At 42.6% G+C, this 21,775-nt stretch overlaps 1 protein-coding gene across 19 annotated transcripts in view; it reads left to right on the top strand.

Moving 5' to 3' along the window:
• The window catches only part of CACNA1B (calcium voltage-gated channel subunit alpha1 B), a 309,668-nt gene that overhangs the window by 2,706 nt on the left and 285,187 nt on the right, over positions 1-21,775 (top strand). For all 19 annotated transcript variants that reach the window (XM_054083988.1, XM_054083991.1, XM_054083987.1 and 16 more), the window contains 2 exons: positions 85-190; positions 6,441-6,580. In XM_054083988.1, coding sequence (XP_053939963.1) covers positions 85-190; positions 6,441-6,580 — 246 coding nt within the window. The remainder of the gene's footprint in view (positions 1-84; positions 191-6,440; positions 6,581-21,775) is intronic.

Below are 21,775 nucleotides of genomic sequence, written 5' to 3'. Positions count from 1 at the left end.
GTAACTGTTTAGGTAGAAATGGGACTTGAATAATGTTCTCCCTCCTTGTGTCGTCTGATGTCTTCTTTAACTTCTGGTCCCCACTCCATTTGAATACATGATTTTAGCTACAATCATAGCCAATTGTATTGTGCTGGCTCTGGAACAACATTTGCCAGATGGAGACAAGACACCTATGTCAGAGAGACTGGTGAGTTGTATTCATTTATTTCCTTTTTAGTGTTTCTGGGCTAACATAAGAGGTAATCAGCCACCCAGTGTTGTGAGATCTTGTATCTATTTTGGAGACCCACATGTAAACAAAGAAGCATTGACCTGACAATCAGGAAAAATAAGCCAGTGACAACAAGTATAAGTCTAACCTTCCAATCCCATCTTCACAAGAATGCTTCATCACTCTATCCTGCCCTGCCTAAATGAAGGATAGAGAGGGACCTTACATTATGATTAGAAGAGCAGAAAACTTTGTTTGTCTGTAAACCAAGATAGGAAGGGACTGCCAAATGCTCAGAATTATCTGTAGAATCAAATGAACTTCTGTGATATTTTCCCAGGAAGTGGTAGAACAGAGTAACCTTTTAGGTTAGTGTGTCTTGCAGCTCTCTTCCTGCTACAGCATATATCAAGGACCCTACAAAGCAAACTTTGGGTTTAGATGATTACACTTCTCTTCCAAAAAAAGAAACCAACTTACAGAGGAAAATAATTTACTTGCAGGCTTTATGGTAATGAGCCAAATTACCTTATTTCAATACAAAATGTAAGAATAGCTTCAAAATCATGCTTTCATTTATCATCGCTGTTGGAAAAATGGATAATATTTGGTTTAATTTTTCTCCTGCTGTTAATGGTTTGGAACATTTTTCCATGCCTAAATGCATTAATCCTGGTGCATGGTCAAAGGATGAATAAATATGGATCCATATGTGTTTTATGTGTAAATATTAGATTATGCAAACAAAGATCATGTTAGACTTGCTGCGAAAAGCTAGAGACCTGAATGCTGCTTGCTACAGTTTCCAAGGCTGGTCCAGTAGGCAACTCTCACAATCTCATTCTTTAGAAACAGGAAAAGGTGTGTGAGTGATAGATCTAGAAAGAGCTTCAGTGTCAGCTTGATACTGCTTGGAAATGTATCCGCGCGTGTATCTGGCTGCCCACTTACCTTGTGTTTATGTAGTCTCTTTCTGTTTGAATTACTTCTGCTTAAGAAGAGATGAGGAAAATGGGGACATAGGGATTAGAGAAGGGGAAAAGTAGTTTTGTGGGTGTTGTGGCCTGGTAACCCTTTGGTGATGTGTCATTGAAGCAGCAATAGGTATGGTTAGCACACTGTTTCCATGTTCCTCTGTGTCCATAGATTTGTAAGAGTATCCTAGAGGCTTTTTATTGGTCCTTTTCCCCATTACATTAATTCAATTTTACAGCATCTATTACTGCACACACCCTTTCAGTTCTCACCTAAATCATTCCAAAAATGAGCACTGGCATTACCTCTTAATTGTATAAAATAATTGTATGAGTTAAATGCAGTTTCCACTGTGTTTGGTCTGCCTTCATGATGAAGGAAGAATTAACCCCTGATATTTGTCCCAAGCACTGTTGTGCAGCATTGTCTTTGATCAATTCGAGATATTCTGAAGCCATTTTAACTGCAGCACAGTAACTCTGAACTATAAAGGGATTTGCACTGAGAATCTTTACAAGTCGTGAAAAATTTTCTGTTTTCAACATATACTGGAAAGATTAAGAATTGTTAATGAGAAAAAAGTATCTTCTGGTTTTCAAAGTGGAACCTGCTTGGAATGCTCCTGCTGCTTCCACAAACTGTAAGCTGTTCCATTGAAAATGTTACAAATCTATGTTAAACATTCTTATACATTTGCCGGTTTGTTGGACAAAAATGTAAGTCCATGCAGGACAGCAGTACTTTGTTGCTTTCTTTCTTTGGCAGGAATGAAATTGGCCTTTTCTCGTTTAATGGCTTGTGGACATAAAAGCCTTTTATGACTGGAAGATGTAGGTAGCATTGTTGAAGGAAAACCAAGGCTACCTGGATACTTTGGGCCACAGATACAAAGACAAAAAACTTAAGATTTTCTCTTTGTTAAAGCTGAGAGAAAGAGGGAAGAGTCCGTACAAACATTTTCATGGTTTTTCTTTTCTGAGCAAAATTTTCCTCCATGTATTTCCTCAGAGACCTAAGATATGAACTTGCAGTGCAATCTCACTTGGCTGTTTTCTGTGCTCATTTTACTTGTTGAGCAGGGTTAATTAAGCACACGGGAAGACTAACTGATGTCTTAGTATATGCAATATTTCAAGAATTGGAATGGCTGAGTTATAAGAAATCTTTCTCTGCCTATTATGTATACAGTTTATAACACAGAAAAGCATTGTTTGACTCTAGGACAGAAATTCTGGTCAGAACCAGGGCTCTGAAAAAATATGTCTGTTGGTCAAAAGATTTAGTGCTGATCTGGACCACTAGCTTCAAGTCTTTGTTCTTCAGACAAGAGACTTAAGTTCATTCTTCCACTAGCAAAGAATGACGCACCTCTCAGGCTCTTGCCTGCTCTGAGGTGGGGGTCTCATGTAGATTGGCTGCTGGAAGTGTTGATTTCACATCGGTAATTATCCACTGGGACAGAGATGCTGCAAACTTTTTGTCTATCTCGGCTGAGTGCCCTAGCCAGTAGGTTGTAGGGCCAGTCTTTCTCCATGCCATTAAATATTGCATTGTTTGTACACACTGGAGCAATGCCAACTGAAAAGATGCTGAGGGAGTTGTACTGAGTGGCGCAGAGCCTGCTGGTGAGAACTCCAAATGTGGAAATGTGAGCTTCGCATCTGAGCCCTGACTGGCCTTGCAGGTGGATGCCTTGCTCTTGGCTGCCCAGGATGAGGTACACTCGTTCTATCCCTATCTCCTTCCTATTTTCTCTTTTTTTCATGAGAAGTCTCAGTAGACCATGGTTTGGTCCCAGCCTGGTGATATCAGAACTTGCAGGACAGGAAATCTCTGTTCTGTCCTGCTCTGGGGCACATCCTGTTTGAAGACAAGCAGGTCTGTAAGATGTTTATCTGCATGCCACTCTAGGGCTCTGAGCGTTTTCCTCCCCTGGAGGGGTTTGATGTGAGGACAGAATATAACCGTATTCCCAGATATTCAGCATGACAGCTCTTGCACTTTACTAATGGATTTAATTTTTTATCCTATCCACAGGCACTTTGTGCAATCCTATCTGAGCTCTTCATATTAACCTGTGCATGAACAAAGCTTTACACACCCAAACCCATCAAGGCTGTCACATCCAAAGGCCAAAGAAAGACACCAGGATGTGGACTAGGAATAGTAATGACTTTCCAGACTCAGAAACTGTTTTGGATCTGAAACATATTGATTAAATGTGTATTTGGCCCAGCCTCAAGCTTTGCTGTGTCCACCCTGCTGGCACAGCTCTGGCTGCTGCCCAGATTCTCCACCCTCCTTCCAATCACGCACATTGATACTCATTTTCACCTGCTTTCCCGCTCTTGAGCCCAAGCAGCAACACAGCCTCCTGCCTGAAGGGGGCTGCAGGATGCCCTGGCAGGAGGATTGCTGAGCCACCAGCAGGGTCATTGCAGTGAGGTACAGGACATCTCACCCATGGCCTTGCCCTCCAGCTCCTTCTGTCACAGAGTCATGCAAATCCTATTTTTTTCTTTCAGCAGCAGGGCCCATAAATTCTGGTTTTCATCCTATTGTTGATACTGCCCTGATTCCTACACTAAATTAGACAGGCTTTAGAAAATACCCTCTTTCTGTCCCCTCCTATTTCCACAGCTGCTCACTGCCAACCCTATAGAAGACAGTTTTTCTTTGTAATAGATACCCAAACTCATGTGGGAGCTTTCCTGCTTCCCTAGAAGCTGACGAGAACTTCTTTGACCCACTTCCTAAGAGCTCTGTGTAGTCACAGCTTTGGGAAGAGCATTTTCTATCAAACCCTTGAGAACCTGAAGCCTGGCTCTTTAAAGCTGGGAGCTGTACTCGCAGGGCACCTGACCTAGATTGAGCAAACGACTGGTGGCAGAGTAGATATGAGACTTCCAGAAAGGAAGGAGGAGTGTGTGCAGGTAAAGGTGGGTTTTGGTTTTTTTTGTTTGGGGTTTTTTTTTTGTTTGGTTTTTTTTTTTTTTTTTTAAGTACGCTAGTATTTATGGGGTGGAAATATATATATTTTGCAAGTATTTTGTACACTTGTTGAGCTAGAGGGTATTGTGGGGTTGAAGACCAGGCAGACCAGCGTGTTAGAGTGTTCTTGCGTGCAAAAGGAAAAGCAGGTAAGGTAATTTCTGGAATTACACATGATGATTTCGGACACCCTATTCCTTCTTCCCTGTTTTCTGTACTGGGTTGGAGTCCTGGGATGTCTCTAGCTCTTGCTGTGGAGAAACTGCTAGAAGAAAACTCTTGTTGTAGGATTTCTGTTGAAGGTCATAAAAGGTCTGATGGCCTTGTTCCTGTTTCTCTGGGTAAATAGCACTGACATGATTTGCTGGAGTTCCTCAGTCTGTCAGTGATGCTTCCGCATCCTTTGAGCAGCATCAGAAAGGCTCTGTGAAGGGGCAGAGGGCTTGGAGGTGCTGCCTTTTGTGGGAACAGCTTCTTGGCTGGAGGAAAAATCCAAGTTTGAGTTTATTTCTTTTCCCTCTGTATTTCAGTAAAAGGCCTACAGTGTGAGCTCAACAGTGTTGTTCTGTTCTGTGTACTATCTGGCGGGTCAGGGTGTGATCTGCAGGTGACATGTCACCTTGCCTGGCAGTAAAGGAATGGGAGCTGGAGGTGCTGGGGCTGTGAGGTTAGGAAAGGTGGAGGGGAGTGGAGGTGATGCACTGAAAGATGAAGTTAATGGAAGAGCTGGGGTCTGTGGGGTGCTGCTTTGTAGGAAACGAACTTTAATGCAGCCCCTGATGGAGAAGCCTGTCTAGAAGTAATGATTTACAGCAGCTTGGAGGCAGCTTCAGTGATTAGTGCTTTGTGGTTGACTCGCTGAGTTGGGTATACATAGATGTCCTAAGTGCACAAGCCCCTTTGGGAGGGGTTTGCTAATATATTGTTTTCTAGTTGTGAAAAACTTGTCTTTCTGTAACAAATACTATGCCTAAAGCATAGTCTGTGTACTGGTGCTAGGGCAGAGTTGAGTAAGAGTTGCCATGCTTGTAAAATAATTTCTTGTATAAAAACTGCTTCTTTGTTCTGTGGCCACAACACTTGACATTCATGCTCTTGGCTGTGTAAGACAAGTAAAATCACCTTTTTGTCATTAGTGGAATTGCAAAATAGAAGCAACTGTACATCAAACAGCAGCTCAACTCTTCAGCTTTAATGGTCAGAAATGCCAAAGCCGCTGGAACAAAGATTTCTAATTCTTTGGTTTGGGAGTTCGCTTGCTTTTGGGTAGGACTACCTTACTTCCAGTGACTGCAGCTGAAATCATGGCTTTAAGGCACATTTGAAATTGGTTACAGGTGCCAAAGCTAATTAACATGTTCTTGAAATTGATGCCAGTTGCTTTCACCCCTTACTTTGTTCCCATTTGTTGCCCATATCTTCCTTCTGAATGTGAATGCTTCCCTTTGGCACTGAATTTGTGTTGAAACTCTTTATCAATAAAGTATAATACTAAGAGATCTGCTGCCATAGACAGAAAAGGTGGTTTAGTAAAACTGTAGAGGCTACACTTGTTTTTTTGCCTCTGGTGAGCTTGGATGTGAAGCTGTGATCCCATGGTATTCTTTATTTTGCACCATGAGCTTGAGACACAAACCTTACTGCTTCTGCTGTTAATGGAAGGGAATGGGGATTATTCCTCCTTGGATCAGATACGCAGCAAAAAGAAAAGAAATGAAACTGTGGCTGTGGAAACTGAGAAAATGGTGGAGAAAGAATGAAGGAAGGACTGATAGAATAAATGATGAATAAATAATATCCTGCCAGTATTTGCAAGTTTGCTGGGCTGACTATTACTCCACAAGATACCCTCTTGTTTCTGTTTCCCAGACAAACTGTAAAACACATGGTTTTTTTCACATCAGTAATGACAGAAATGCATGTTCTCAAGTTTAAATACACTCTTGGAGCAAAATTTTAGTATTAAAATTCCCTGTAGGATCTTGAGGAAAGACTTAATGTGTGGGGTGAAACCATGAGAATGAAGGCAAATAAATTTGGTTTTTTTTTTTTTCACATTAGAAATTCTACCTGCAGAGAAATAATAGTTAAATTCTTCTTTGTGTTTAGTTCCAACAAAATTAAACCTTTTGGTTTCAACTCCATTCAGAGAGCTGGAAAAGGCATGAAGTTTGTGCAGGTAGTTATTTATATGGCTCTTGCTATCAGTGCAGAAGCGTAGGTATCTCCTTGACACCTTCTGATTTTTCTTCTTTTTCAGGATGACACTGAGCCGTACTTTATTGGAATATTTTGTTTTGAAGCTGGTATAAAAATCATCGCTCTGGGGTTTGTTTTTCATAAAGGCTCTTACCTCCGGAATGGTTGGAATGTGATGGATTTTGTTGTGGTCCTCACAGGGTAAGTGACCTCCTCTTGCCTGAGCTTTAAGGTGGAATCTTGCTTTGATTGGTGTTGTTTTTTAACTGTGGGTTGGTGTGGGAGTAATTTGAGTGAAACAGTGCTAAAAAACTGCATTTCTGACCTTACTGTGTTTAAATAATGCTTGTTGTGCTAAATGAGTTACTTTCAAAGTATTTGAACCAACTAAAAGAGGTTTTGAGGATATTTATTTATGTATATGCTGGCACGTATCTTATCCAGACGCTTACTGACATTTCTTGGACTTCTGAGGTTCTAATTGCCACTGGGTACTTGAGCCTGATTTAAATCACTCTATCTTCTGACATTACGGGATGACTTTAAAAGTCAACATGGAGTGAGCTAACAAATTAAATGCATCCCTTTTTTAATCTATTCCATCTCTGAAATCAGTGAGGCTTCTGCAGAATTTGCTCTGCTATAAAATAACTTTTCCAAAGCTAATTCAAAGAGGGTACGTGCCTTATAAAGGATGGAGCCGAAAATGTTACCTGTGCATTTTGTTTTGTACTCTGTTTTGAAATATCACTAATTTTCTTTCTTGGAAATGCTTACAGTATTTTTATGTTATGGGTTGCAACAATTTCTGTATCTATTTATATTAATGTAGTGTGATGTTAGTGGATAAAGAAAACACCAACTTTAAGTGACACTGATAGTCTACAAATTGTGCTTTAAAGCTCCAAAGGGAATGTTCCAAAGGTCTGCGTGAGGTCCTGATCTTGCAGCTTTCATCTTGGAAGGATTTCAGTTAGCTTTTCCCCCAGAAGACTGCAGTCTGACTCTTGTTATTAATGCGCACTCGTTTCACACACCTTCTCTACTACCGTGTGTGTTGAACGTGTGTATTCCTCGGTCTGGTTAGTGGTGCGGAATGCTGTTAGCAAAATGCTTGCATACATATACAAATGTATTCATTAGATACATTATCACTGTAATTCTATTTGCATTCAGTGTACCATGTGATATTGCAATTGAGAGGCCAAAGGGAGCTCTTTATGTATTGAGAGGAAGAAAATAAATATGCAGGTCTTGATTCCCCTGCTGCTGGGGCTGGGTATTTAATCAATAGAAACTTCAGTGGAGCCACAAGGACAACCAGATTTACATACTTGGAAGCATAGGGGGTATGAAAAGAGAATTAGCACAGATGCTACAGTTATTCTCACTGATGGTGTGTTCTGATTCCTAGTTAGCGCTGTGCCCTTTTGCGTGATAATTCCCCCCCCAATTTAAATATATATATATTTATATATATATATACGTATATATATATATATATATACGCGCGCACACACACACGGCCCTGATTCTGGAAAGGACTTTGGCATGTGGTTTAATTTATCCTTCAGCAAAGCATTCAAGTATGTATTTGGATTCAGCTGACTCCAGTGCTTCTGTACTTAAAGTTAAGGTTATACATAAAAGCTTTCCTGAATTACAGCCATATTGCTATTTGTTTAGGCATGTTTCAGATTTGTTTTGTTCATAAATAGGCCAAGAATCAAAACAGATATTTTTTTTAAAAACTGCCTAGCCTTGACTAAGATGTTCAAAGTTTTCCAACGGTAGCTGAAACGCTGTGTGCGCGTGCTGTGCCTGTGGGATCGCAACCGAACGTGCGATGCTATAGGTGCAACACTGGCATCTTACTGGTGCCGGTTTTATTGTGAGTGCTGTTTGCAGCGCTGTTTGATCTCTGAGCATAATTGCGGAATATAGGCTTGATTAGACAACTGTAATAAGGAGCCCTGTTGCCATCTGCAAACATGCGTATTCTTTTGAAGTACAATCCTGTTAACGTCAAAGCTGCTGGTTTCCAATGGTGATACTAGCTGGGCTGTATTGAAATTGTCTTGTACATGGACTTCCCACTAGGCAGGCAATGCAGGGAAGGCAAAGTGTAAACTGATCGACATTAAGTCCAAGAATCATCTCCACTGAGGAAATCCACAGCCCTCTAATCCTGTAATTCGAGGGCTGGATTCAGCAAGGAGCTTGAGACTGTGCCCAGTTTCTGGTGTCTGGGGGGCCCTGCTGGAAATAACAGGGTTACTCACGTTCTCAGTTAGATAAATGCTTTCCTGCATCTGGGCTTGCAATTCCAAGCCCAATAATGAGGTGGAGGGACCTGTAGTAGAGAAATGACGTTGAAAGAGCTGCAGCTTCACACAGAGGATTGATTTAGTGTTTTTCTCTGTAGCTTGTTGTGTGTTGTTCTGCGTTTCCTAGATGTTTATTATGTTCTTAGTTCATTCCTCTGTTGCCATGGGTCTGTGCTAGAAAGCAGGACCTCCTCTTCCTTGGGCTTCTTTCAGTGGTCAGCAACCCTTTCATCTGCCCATTGCCAGTTCTAACTTGGCTAACAAGGGGAAGTCTGAGTAAAGCTGTTTGTTGGAGACAGGCATCATCATGGCATTTCTGCATCAAGGCTTCAAAGACAGGCTGCTGAGGAAGAATATTTACAACTCACAAACCCGTTTCTCTGGAGAGGGGTCACGAGATGGTGACAAAAGTGGGATCTTAATTTTCATTTCTATGCGAGGTGGACTCAGATCTGTATTTCAAAAAATGATCAAGCATGTTCTGTTATCTATTAGAGGATAATAAAAAAGGACAGTGCTGAACTGGTACTTAATATGTTCTTATAAATATAGATAGGTAGAAGATCAGTTTTTGAAATATCTCTTTGCTACTCTATCAAAAGCTTTCCTTTGCCATATGTGCAAGCTTGCTGCTTGAAAATGTTACTTCGTGTTTCCCAGGCAGTGATCAGCATTCAGTTCCTAAGCTCAGTTTCACATTGATCTTCAGTATTAAAGAGGGATTTTGATTTCTTTTTTTCTGTGCGAGCATGAGAGATCATGAAAATGCATTTCATGATAGCACACGCAGAGCTGTGTACCTGCTAATCCTGTAGAGTGCATGTTTTTATTAAGGTAAAAGGCGAATGTCAGAAAATCTGATCTCATTTTCAGCTTTTAGCTAAACCCCATAAAAGCAAAGAGCAGCTTTGCTCTCGTTAGCTGTTTCCATAGGAAAAAGGCCAGCCAGTGTCTGGGTGTGTTTTGGAGGAGGTTGTGGGGGAAGGCTCTGCATTTATTGAACTTACCCTTATGCAAATATTAAAGTAATCATGTGGAAACCCTTTCCACCTGTTTTTTCCAACCCCTTTTTTTTCCTACTGCACGCTGGCATTAGTGATAAGTATGTATCTTTTTTTTCTTTGTTTGCCTGCAATGATGGACGTTTTGTTTGTCAAAAGCAGACAGGAGAACTTGTTAATCAGAAAATAAATCAGGGCTATGTTATATGCAGCCAGGATCGATATCCTATTGAGCCAAACTGGAGCCTAACAGATAGTGGCCCAAACTGGCTTGGTTTGTTGTTCCAGAGAACAGCCCCTCCATTTCTTTCCCCAGCAATGCTGTGGTACCTTTTTCTCATTTACTTTCAAGGAAGCATGCTGGTTTTGCTGTTAATAAAGGCCTGGGAAAAGAATAGATTGCTGCTCTTTGAAAGATTTTGTTTTCTCTCTGTTTTTTTTTTTGGTTTTTTTTTAGTTATTTCTTATAAACTCCCGCAGTTGTAGATGAGTGTTGAGGAAAGCTGCCCTGCTGCGATGTGCCTGTTGCTGGTGTGGAGAGATACACATAAATTTTCCAGCTCCTGCTCATTTTATTGTCACGTTTTCATGGGGCTGCATTTGCTCCAGTGCTGGCATGGCCCATCAGCACTTCTAAATCACACAAAAATGCAATTTTTCAGCTGGCCTGGACCTATACGATCTTAATGGGCTTTTTCCAAGGGAGGAGCAGAGGTATTTTGTACTCTATTGCTGCAACCTGTCTCCAGGTGGAAACCTCAGAAATCCACAGTTGCCTTGGGAACAAAGTCCTCCCCACATCCAAACCCCTCAGATGACAGTGGATGGAGCTATGAGCCTAGATTTAAGGCCTCGAGGCTTGTTCCTGTTAGAGTCCATGGGAAGATTTCTGGGCTTTGGATGCAATAATCCCAAAAGAACCGTTGTGCTGTGTTAAACTACAAACGTTCTCTCTAGCTGTTGTAATAGGGTGGCTGCTAAGCGTGTTAATGGAGAACAAGGCATAAATAAAATGATCCTTATTTTCCCAATTCCCAAAATTCAGATGTCTAGGGATTTTTGAGAAAAAATATGGGTCTGGTGGCTTTTAAACTGTGTGATTGAAGCGGATTGTTCTCCTTGGCTGTGTTTTGAAGCCTGCTGATACTTTTGGCTTCATTATATTGTGGATAATGGTCTCATGGTTTAATTATATTCCGCAAGAAAAGGTGCTGTTTATCCCTTTTTTCATTCCCTGAGATCTCCATTGATGCCTTCTTGGTTTTTATATAGTAAGATCTGGAAAATAATCACTCCTTTTTGTTCATGCTTATGGTTTTAGGACTCTCCAGCGTTTTCCTGGTCAGAGACTTATGCTGCCCAGCCTCCCTTGACCTGAGAGTTTCTGTGCACCACTGACCTAATGTTGCTGCTCTAGTCCTTTCCCAGTTCTATCGCATCCTTTTGGAACCGTGTGCAGTGTTTGTATACCACCAAGAGTAGCTAAGGACTGTTATAAATAGATGGAGTGCTTGAAAGGACCATGCTCTGTCATTTATGAGCAGAGTTAATTTTTTTTTTGGCTTTCAGTCGCCCTGGATCGAACACTCTCTGAGTTCAGGTAGGTTCTTGAGCCAGTTGGATCAGCTGCCTGGATCTCTGGGTGGGACTGGCAGAGACAGTGTGTGCCAGGCCTGGAGCTGCCAAATGATGTGCATGAAGTATCTGTGCTGTTACTGATGTCTCAGGCTGTCGGGAACAAATTACAAAAGCTAGAATTATCTTGATTGTCTGGATGACTGAGAAATGTGCTCCCAGCTCCTGGTGATGCTAATAATTTGGAAGAGAACTAATTTAGTAACATAATAAAGACCAGTTCATCCTTGATGTTAGCTTTGTTAGTTATCAGGATCATCTTAGCATGTGGGCAGTCCGAGATGCTATTTCTGGTGTAGTGTATGAGGAGCGGCAGCAGCAGCTTTGGTAGCAGTGATGACTGTCAAAGGGGGAGGCATAAGAACCGTGGAGCCTGGTCTGCATAGCAGGCTGTGGACCACTGATCTTTCAAGTCACAGTGGTCGTACCTCCTAGGCAGGGTGTGGAGTGTGGTGCGACCATGAAAGTATCGAGAAATGACTGATCGAGGGCAAGGATTCTTAAAGCTGTCAAATATACATAGATGCTTGTAGTCTTTAGCTTTCGTTTCTCCACGTGTGTATTTTTGTGGATTCAAAAGCCCTTAGTACCTCCTATGTGAAAACAGGCTGAGAGTCTGGGGGTTTAGCATGGGGAAGAGGAGGCTCCAGGGAGATCTTAGAGCAGCTTCCAGTACTGAAAGGGGTGACAGGAAGGCTGGGGAGGGGCTCTTTGTCAGGGATTGCAGGCACGGGATGAAGGGAAATCTTTTGAGCTGAAAGAGGGGAGATTGAGAAGAGATCTTGGGAAGAAATGTTTTTCTGTGAGGGTGGGGAGACCCTGGCCCAGGTTGCCCAGAGCAGTGGTGGCTGCCCCATCCCTGGAGGTGTTCAAGGCCAGGTTGGATGGGGCTTGGAGCAACCGGATCCAGTGGGAGGTATCTCTGCCCATGGCCGGAGCTGGGACTGGATGGGCTTTATGGTCCTTTCCAACCCAAACCACTCTATGAGTGGGCTGCTTGAATTTTGGGTTCCTATGTGCCCGGCTTCTGCATACTCCCCAGAACATCTCAGTCTTCCCATCTACAAATAACCATAGAATATAATAATTTGAAAAGCAAATTTAAAATGAAATAAAAAACATTGGATGCCCTTCCAGCATCCCTTTAGAGAGCATGCTTGGTGCTTTGTTTATTAGCTTTAGATGTAAACACCTAGGGAAGAAAGGGGCCAGGAGAAGGAAAATGCTGTTTTCTCTCTGCTCCAACATGGGACTTCTCGCACTTTTGTGCTAGAAAGCAAAGCTTAGTAGCAACAGGAGTTGGGAAAATGGATAATTTAAAGAGGGATAAGCTTCATGTCGATTAGTTATCATGCGGAAAACAAGCCTCTTTTGCATGGTTTTACAGTATGGGTGGTGATGGACTAAGGCTGATTGCTATTAACATTGTGCATGAGTCATGCTAAGAGCAAAGCCTCTACAGATTTTAATGGAGCTGATCCTTGTTTTCAATTTCTTTTGTGCTCCAGTGATGGATGGATACTTGCTGGCTCAGAAAAGCTGAGGGTACCTTCTGGAATTAAATCAAACAAAAGAATTGAACAAGGCAAAGGGAATATACCTGTTTTCCTGAATGCAATGTGTTAATTAGTGACCTGGCTGGTGCATCGGAGCAGTAATGGGGGAAGGCAAGTAGCCACATTTTCTTGTTGAGGCAGAGAAAAAGAGGCAGAGAAAATGAGCATTTGTAACTGGAAGGGAAGAGGGCTTGTGAGGTTTCAGTTTGAACAGTCTGAAATAGTTTGAAGTTCTTCTGTTTTCTGTCCCTTGGCCATCTGGGCTCTGAAGAAGCAGTTTCTTTCCAAGCAGAAGATGCTAGACAGGGACTAAGGACTTGTGCGCTCGAAACCCACCTTGGCAAATGTCCCCGTTTCCTTTTATGCACTATTACAGTCAGTTTTATCCAGCGGGGCAGCAGGTTCCTTGAGACAAGAGCTTGCTTTCCCTCTGGGTTCATTTCACCTAGCAAAAGGGGTCCCAGGCCATGCTGAGCCTGTTGGAGTGTTAATTAGGGCTTCTGTCTTTTCTGTCACTTATAGTGGTGTTTGTGTATTGATTTTGGTGGGGGTGGGTAGAGGCAGGTTGAGTTAAGCAGGTGGGTGTGTAATTGTGCATCTGGTTGCTAAATTAGAAGGAGACTCTCCTGAGCAGAGGAGAACTCAGGGCTGTGCTTAGAGGAAGGTTGCAGATGGTTACAGACCCTCGGAGGATCTGCAGGTGGGTAGAGCCATTCCCTGGCAGAAGTCACCCTTGAAGCATAGCTCTGCTCTGGTTGTGGCAAACCGAACATTTCAGGTCAGAGTATTTTTCAAGGGCAAATAGATAGAGATTGACGTGCTTCTCTTTTGCTTTATTAGAAGTACCTGCAAGGTATCGAATATCTGGTATGTGAACAGATAAATGATGGTAAGGCACAACGAGAAGCCAGAAAGTTAAGGCACGGACAAATAGCTTTTCCTCAAAGAGAGAGGAAACAGAAGTATTTCTTCAGATTTCTGTCTTGTGCTGCTTTCTATGTTTCGTGCCTGTTTATGCTTCTTTGAAGATTTTTGCCCACAAAGAGAGCACTGTCGGACACCATCTGAGGGTGCTTATGTCTCCTTGGTCCTCCTTACTGTAAAGTAAAAGTGGCCAATCCATGTGAAAGTGGAGTGTGCTTTCTCACCGCAGCCAAGGCTTTATCGAAGCCAGGCAGGATCATTAGTCCAGACAGCAGGATTTGAGCTTTTTTAGCTTTTTGTGGCCCTTGAAGGGAGGTTAGTGGCAGGGAAATATTGTCTTTTGTGAGTAGGCCAGCTGTACCACATAAAGGCAGTCGTAGAGACTGCTGATGGGAAGAGGACTCTGAACCCTGTGATCTGCTCCTTATGTCTGATCCTGTCCTGGCAATCGTGTAGGGTGGACATCTGCTTGACTGCTTGCTCTTCTCTGTGATTGGAAAGCACTGCATGCCTAGGTGCTGTTATAGTTGGCTATGAGTACGAGGTATTAAAAACCAAAACAAAAAAGAAAATCACAGCTATGAAGTGCTCTGGTGTCAAATTTCTTAATGTTCATGTTCTCAATTTCTTAATGCTTCTCAGTTTAAAAACAAAAAACACTCCCCCCTCCCCAACACCCAAGTCCTCTGTGTGATGTTGAGTGCTGTCTCATGATTAGATGAGGAGGAGTGTTCAGGATTTCTCAGGCTCTCGTTTCTCAAATGTTCCTTCTGCTGCTGTGTCCTGGTTCCCCAGAGGCCAGCTTTTGATGGCAAAGTGCCTGTTCATCTGAGATGGTAAGAACCAGGCTGTGATTGTTGAAAAGAATGACGATTTAGAAAATCAGCATAGTTTTAATTGTAATCTAATCCTGAGTGCGAGAAGCAACAGCATCACATTTGCACACACATCCTTGAATCCACAATGGGTTTTGCCCAGTGGGGCAGCAGGTTCCTTGAGACTGGAGCTTGCTTTCCCTCTGGGTTGCTTTTCCCTCAGGGCTCTCTGAAAATATCAGTGAAACTTAGTGGAGGTGGAAAAATGATCTTCCATTTTGTTCTTGCTGGATCAATAACAAGGTGTGTGGGATGTTCTGGCCAGCGCAAATCTTCTGTGTGCTGGAAAGTGGAACCAGGAGGAGGATGACTGTCTCCAGGTGTCTCTCTAGGTAACCCATGCTCTAGGATCAGTGCCTGGCCTTTGGGTACCTGGAGATGCTCTTCAACACAAAGGCCAGGCTCTCTGCTTGACTTGAGCTATCTTGGATCTCCTCTGTGCTGAGGGATCTGACTGAACTGGAATAAAGGGATTGATCCTCTCTGAATGAGTTCATTAATACCAGTGGCTACAGGGTGAATGGGGCAGGATGTACTCCTGGTTGCATGGCAAGGCCACTTTTCTGCCAGAGGGATGTCTGGCAGCTTAGCCTGAGAAAGAAGCCCTAATTTCTATATGTGGTACATGTCAAACCTGCAGTGTGAGCTAAAGGCTTTGGAAAGCTGCCCAATCCTCACAAAGAAGTGTGGCTACCTGCTCTCCAGCTACAAATGAGAAATCTTTCCTTCCTACCATGGTTGGCATTAGCTAAATCAATGGCTGACAACAAATACAAAGCTTTGTCTCCTCACTTCTCCATTTCCCTGTGTGCTGATGGTCAGGAAAATCGCCTTTCATTGCTTTCTGTTTACTAAATGAAACAAACTTCTTTCCTTGGTGGTCTCAGGGTGGAATTTTGAGGAAAGAGGTCAGTTTTTTCCAGTGGATACTCTCATTCTCTCAGTGGGGATGCCTTGGTTTCAAGAACTACAGGGTGTGTGTGTAGGTAGATCGGCTGTAGACTTTTAAAAGCATCCTTCTGGAGGAAGAAGTTCAGGTCACTGCTGAGGTAAACCCCAAGTTTTGGCCAATAATGGGTTTAGGTCTTGGTTTGGTTCAAGTCAGTTTGTGTCGCACTGTGTAAGATTTAAGCAAGGAAAAGATAGAGTAGAGATCAGAGCAGTGCTGTGCTTCACCGGGAATAGAAATTATTATACCTGGGGCTCTCAGAGGAGAAGAGGGCTGCTCTTGGCATGTCGTCCTTATGCCATAAATCCATTTGCAGATGTTGTGAAGGTTGGTGCTTACAGATGTTTCTGGAGAGAGGCTAAAGCTGACTCTGCTCCTTCATCTCATTAAACATGTGAAATTCCCTGTGAGAGTCTGCAAAATTGGAAGAACCCTGTGCTGGACTAAGGGCTTAGAAACATGTTGGTGGTCCCTGGGGTGTTGTAGGGATAAAGGAGTGAAAGACAGAAAGAAGTTGCTTGGAGGACACAATGACTTTTTCAGCTACAGAATATCCCCATTACTGAAGAGCTCTCAAACTAAACCAATAACCAGAAATACTTAGTTGCGTGTAGCTTGGTTCTGGTTCCAAGAGGACTTAAATTAATTTAAATTCAAGGTTTCAGCTTATTTTCCAGTTAAAAAAAAAAAAAAAAGAGAGAAGAAAGACTAAAAGATTGAACTGTCTTTTGGCTTAGTTCCCCATCTCAAACATCCTGAACCAGCATCCTTGAATAAAGTTTGGGCATGGGATTCTAGGAGAAAGGCTGTGAAAATGATTAAAGGTTTGAAGATGTGTCCATTTAAGGAGTAATGAAAAGACTGAGAAAGTCAATTTTAAGAGGAAAGTCTCATAAGGCTGAGAGAGATAAAGAAAAAAAGAGAGGAAATCATGTTTCCCTATCTATTTTGGCAGAAATCAAAAAGGATCAGTAAAGAAATTGAAGTTTTAGAACTTCTTTACTAATGGAAATGTAATTAACTTGTGGAACTCATCACAAGAATTTGCTTCAGCTGAAATGTTCTCTTTGGGTCTTGAGACCAAAGAAGCCTGAAGATCATCTACAGATTCACCCAAGAGGAAATGGGTTTTGGAAGGAGGATGATTAGGCCCTTTTCCTTCCTGGTGCTCCCTGAAATAAGTTGGGTGGAAATGTGAACAGACTGTTTCGTAATTGTCCTTTTCTTTATCTTGTAATTTCTTCTGAATCATGCCAGAGACATGACTCCAGAGCAGCAGTCCCGCCTGTTACAGCATGACCTCTGAAACGCAGCAGTATATGTCAAGGCTAAACTTTGGCTTTTTATACATGAAACAATATCAATAGGAGTAGTGGTATTCCATTACTTAATGTCTGATTTAAAGATTGAATGTCTTTTTGCAAGCTGGGCTACAGCTTAGAGAGAAACTTCAATCCTCTTGTGTTGTGTTAAGTGTGCCCTCAAACCCTGTGAGCCCAAGCTTCAGGGAGATATTTGGGTTTAAAAACTGCTACTCATTTAAAATGAATCCAAGGTGGTTTCTAATAATGTAGATACCACTTTGATAAAGGTGTTCTGCTTTTTTTAAAGGAGTGAGAATTGCAGAATCGTAGAATTGTTAAGCTTGGGAAAGTCCATTAAGATCATCAAATCCAACCATCAACACAATATTAACATGCCTACTGGACCATGTCCCAAAGCGCCACATTTACATGCTTTTTGAACCCCTCCAGGGATGGAGACTCCACCACTGCCCTGCACAGCCTCTGCCAGGGCTTTACCACTCCTTAAGTAAAGAAATTCTTCCTAATATACAATCAAAACCTGCCCTGGTGCAACTTAAGGCCATTATCAGGCCAGATGGTGCAGAAATGTTCCTGCTCTTTCTCCATGGTGAAACATAGCCTTGACCTTGCTTTGGGGGGAAAGAGCTCTTGACTGCAGTATCCAACTTTTGCAGAATTTGGAACATGAAAGAAGATTCTAGCAGGTGAATTTATCATGTTGAGGGTGACCATTCCTGAAGGAGACTTCAGTTACACTTCCAAACACATCCAGCTGCCAGAAAGGTGGTCTCATGCTGGGTAGGTGTTAACAAACCTCCCACCCAATGCTGAAGACATATCTGCTGCTTTTCTGGCTTCTGCTGTTGGGTGCAGGTTGGCAGCCAAAAGCTATGTAAAGCAGCAGTGAGCTGTTTCTGCAATGTGAAGAAAAATGCAGTTTTGTCTGGTGCATTTGGTGGTGGATGGGTAGCACCTCTCTTGATGGTCATCAGAAGCAGGTCCAGGGAAAAGATGATATAGAAGCCTGAAGTCTTGGCTTGATAAAGACATGAACCACTGTATCTTGGCTACAGGACAAAGACTGAAGTCCAGAAAACTCCTTGAATGCATTTTTAATTCCATTACCTTCAAAAGCTTATAATGACATGCTCCAAGTCAATGACACTATATGAGTCTGGAAACATTTAGCTGATAAGATTTATGCCTCTCATCACTGATCTGTGCAGATTATCTGTACACCGAGAGATGTGCTGAAATGAAAAATTTTACCTTTAATATCTTCTGATGCCAAATCCTAGTCTTGTTTATGTACTTCCTGGGCAGGAGCACCATTGAGTTCTTGAAGTTCTGTGGTCAGATATATCTCCTAGCTTGGACATGGCTGGGTGAATCCTGAGCTTTTAGTATAGTTTAAATTTCTTTTTCTATAGGAAAGAATAAAATACTTATTGATAATGTAAAAGGATTTGGAAATACTGAACTTGGCTACCAGTTGTAGAAAAGATAAGACCACTCCATGATCCAGGAAATCTATTATGAAAAGAATGTTGAGTTTTTGTGTTTTTTTCCCCCTCCCAGGTTACAACATTAAAGCAAATTATAACAGGTATAAAAATTATGGTAACCCCTGGCTTTCACAAGAGGTGAAAAGGACAAAGAAAGGCTCAGCGTGATCCAATTTCCTTGCTTTAATTGGAAGGTATGAAAGAACATGAGACTATAGCAGCAGATAATGCTGTGTCTGAGACAGATCCAGGATAGTGCAGTTTCAGTTCAATCATGTAGCAGATTGAGCAGTGGAGTGAGATTTTGGGTGTCCTGTTTTTCCTTTCTGCCCATGTCATTGGTTAATGAAGGATTTTAGGCCATTGCTTTTTCTCCTTTGTGTCCAACATATCTGCTTCTTTAAAGATGAAGATAATAATGGTACCCGGATTTGTATGGTACTAATGGAAAAGGTGGTTTGACAATATTGAAAAGAAATGAGTTTAAAATGTCTCAAAAGGAGTAAAAAGAAGTATTTAAAAATGTTGAAATCAAGTGAGGAGAATTTGGATCAGAAATAAAATAGATGGTAACAGCATAATCTTCTAGAAATGCAGATGCTCACTCACAGTGAGTGGGAGAATCTTGCATGGAGCTCAATGTTCGTGTACCATGGGGAATGTGTTAAAACGATGGCGTGCCACACAGGGGAAATTGCAAATGTGGGTGTCTGTCAGATTTTAACCTGAGGAAAGATTAGACCTTTGGAGGAGGTGACATGCTTTGAGTCAAACTGTCCAGAAGTATTGTCACTGGTTTGCTAGAGAATAAAAGAAAGGAGTGGCTCCACTTTGGCTGGAGAAGAAGTGACTCAACAGAGAAAAAGGAATGTCATCCATGGCCAAGTCAGCATTCAGGATAATGTTCTGGCTTTAAATTGCTTGAACCATGGGTAGATTTTGAAAAGATATGGCTAATGGTGCATACAGGGAATGAATAAAAGGCAGAAGTTGGAAGTCTTTGCCTGGTGCCTCTTTCCACAGGAGAAGGACAGCGGTAATGGTTTACTGAAGCACAAGCGCCTCACTGGGAAAGCAGTTGAAGCCATTGGTTATAACCGATTGTCAGGTTCAGCTGTTTGGTTTCAAAGGCCTGATCTGAGAAATCAGCCAATGCCTGCTTGGCATGAAGGAGCCCAGAGAACAAAACCAAGCAGGATATGTATTTTATTTTTCTTCTTTCCAAATCCTGGAAGATCTTAAGCTCACCAAATAACATTTCTGCTTCTGACCCCTCTAGGGCTGCCCTCTGGTCTTGTTTGGGTGGGAAGGATGAGGAAAAGCTTCCTTTGTAATTACAAGCCTCTGGTCTCTAGTGGTGGTGGGATCAATGCTGTGTGGGATGAAATATGGGAAATTAGTGTCCCCTTTCCCTGGGTCTCTGCAGTACCTCCTTTAGCAGGAGTGGAATAGCCCCCCTGCATTTTTGGAAACCTTTGTTCCTAGGGTGGCAGGCTTGGGTGAGGCTTAATTTCTGTCTAATATCCTGTTAAATCTTCACGTTGTTTCTTTGAGAATGCCATTAAAAATCAATTACACTAATGGGACTCAGTTGGAGACATTCTGAAATATGGATAGGATCACGAAAAGTGACTTTGCAAAACAGGGCCCTTGGTGCTGCAGATACTTGCTTTGTTTGATCTTCCCAGTCACACGTATGAGCCAAACCTGATATTTGTGTTTGTCAGCTCTGCAGACGCTGACCTGGCTGTTCAGGAACAGGTGGTAAATGTCATGCTCCATGGTGTAAACCCATAGCCAGTGGGGTTAGGAGGGAGTAATTCTCTTGCTCTGCTATAGATGATGCCCAAAAATACAGTTGGGCTGCTTGCCTAAAATTGTCCCGACTTCACTGTCAGCTCTAGGAACTCCTTCAAGCCTTGCTCATCCACTGGGCTCAGCAGATATCTGCCACCTTAGAGATTTCTGCTACTCCTCACTGCTGACATTAGTGTGTCCATGAGCTTATGTCATTGTGTGACAAATGTTGTGTTCTCACCTTGGTCCTAAACAGAAGGGCCATCCAGCTCCTGGACAACAGTCTGGGCAAATGGAGATCCGCTTTACTGCTTAAGCACCAACACAGGCTGGGTCACTGGGCTTCATTTGGGAAACAACAGCATGGCCCGAGTGTATAAGGGGTTTGAGAGGATGAACGTGTTGGAGCAGCCTTAATAATTGCATCCTCTACTAAAGGAGCCTGTGTGGCTTTCTGAAATGGCCAGATTAGTAGTGCTGTCCCATCCTGCCTGCACTGAACAATGGCTGTACCTCTAATTCCTAGTTTGCAATTCACCATCCTTTCAAATCCCATTTTATGCACAACTGTGAGCTACTATTTTTCACATGGGAAAACATGGGAAACACAGGTTACGTGCCTAGTCCTCCTTTTAAAAGCCTGGTTTTTTTTTTAACTAGCCAGTGGATCTTCTTGTTTAAAAACTGAAAACAACTTCTGTCAGGCTTGTGAACAAGCTCTTTCAGACACCAGGAGATGGTATTTCCCCAGCCTACTGCTCCAAAGGTATGAGAAGATTGAGAGAAACAGCCTTCCATCCTTGGCTAGGTTGTTAAAATAGCTGTAGTTCAGTTTGTGAAGGAGGATCCTTACCCATGGAAAGCCAGCTGCGACAGAGTGAGACTTGATGTTCTTGCAGGAGTGGTGCAGGCAGTGTATGATACGGAAAGGTGAGCCACGTGGGCACCTTGTTGTGGGACTCACCAGGACCTTGTACAATCAAGAAACTGAGAGGTTAATCTCCACTGCCACTTCTGTGGAGTGTGATTTAATGGGTGCCTACACTGTGCTTGGGGCTGTGCTGGAAGGGGCAGAGAGCTTCTTGCCCCCCTGTGTATCTTGTTTCTGGCAGTGGTGCCGTAGCTTTGGCCGTGCTGCTGGTGTAGGAAGCACTTCTGAAGCTGGAGTTGCAGTGTGCGTGCTGGGGAAAGCTCTTTACCTGGAGCCTTGTGGTACTGGAGTGGGTGGGCTGAGGTGGGGCTGGGAAGGAGTTTGCAGTCACCACAGTCACTTGGGTTGAAGAAAGCATGGGAGAAGGACAGAGCATCTTCACCAGAACAAAAACGAGGCTTTGGTGTATGTCCCTGCTCGGTGCTTTCCATCATACTTTGAGACTCTTGGCTCTTTATGCAGGGACTTTTGTAGGAAGGGAAGAGATCTGTGAAATCCAGCTGTCTCCTGCCAGTGTTTCCAAACGCTGTGTGGGCAGCTCAGCTGCAGGCAAGTGGTCTGAGGGACTCAGCCATGAGGCAGAGTCCCA

Source organism: Cuculus canorus, chromosome 19 (genome assembly GCF_017976375.1).
Source record: "Cuculus canorus isolate bCucCan1 chromosome 19, bCucCan1.pri, whole genome shotgun sequence".
Lineage (NCBI taxonomy): Eukaryota > Metazoa > Chordata > Aves > Cuculiformes > Cuculidae > Cuculus > Cuculus canorus.
The sequence above is the reverse complement of the archived record's forward strand: the minus strand, read 5'-3'. Positions and strand labels throughout refer to the sequence as shown.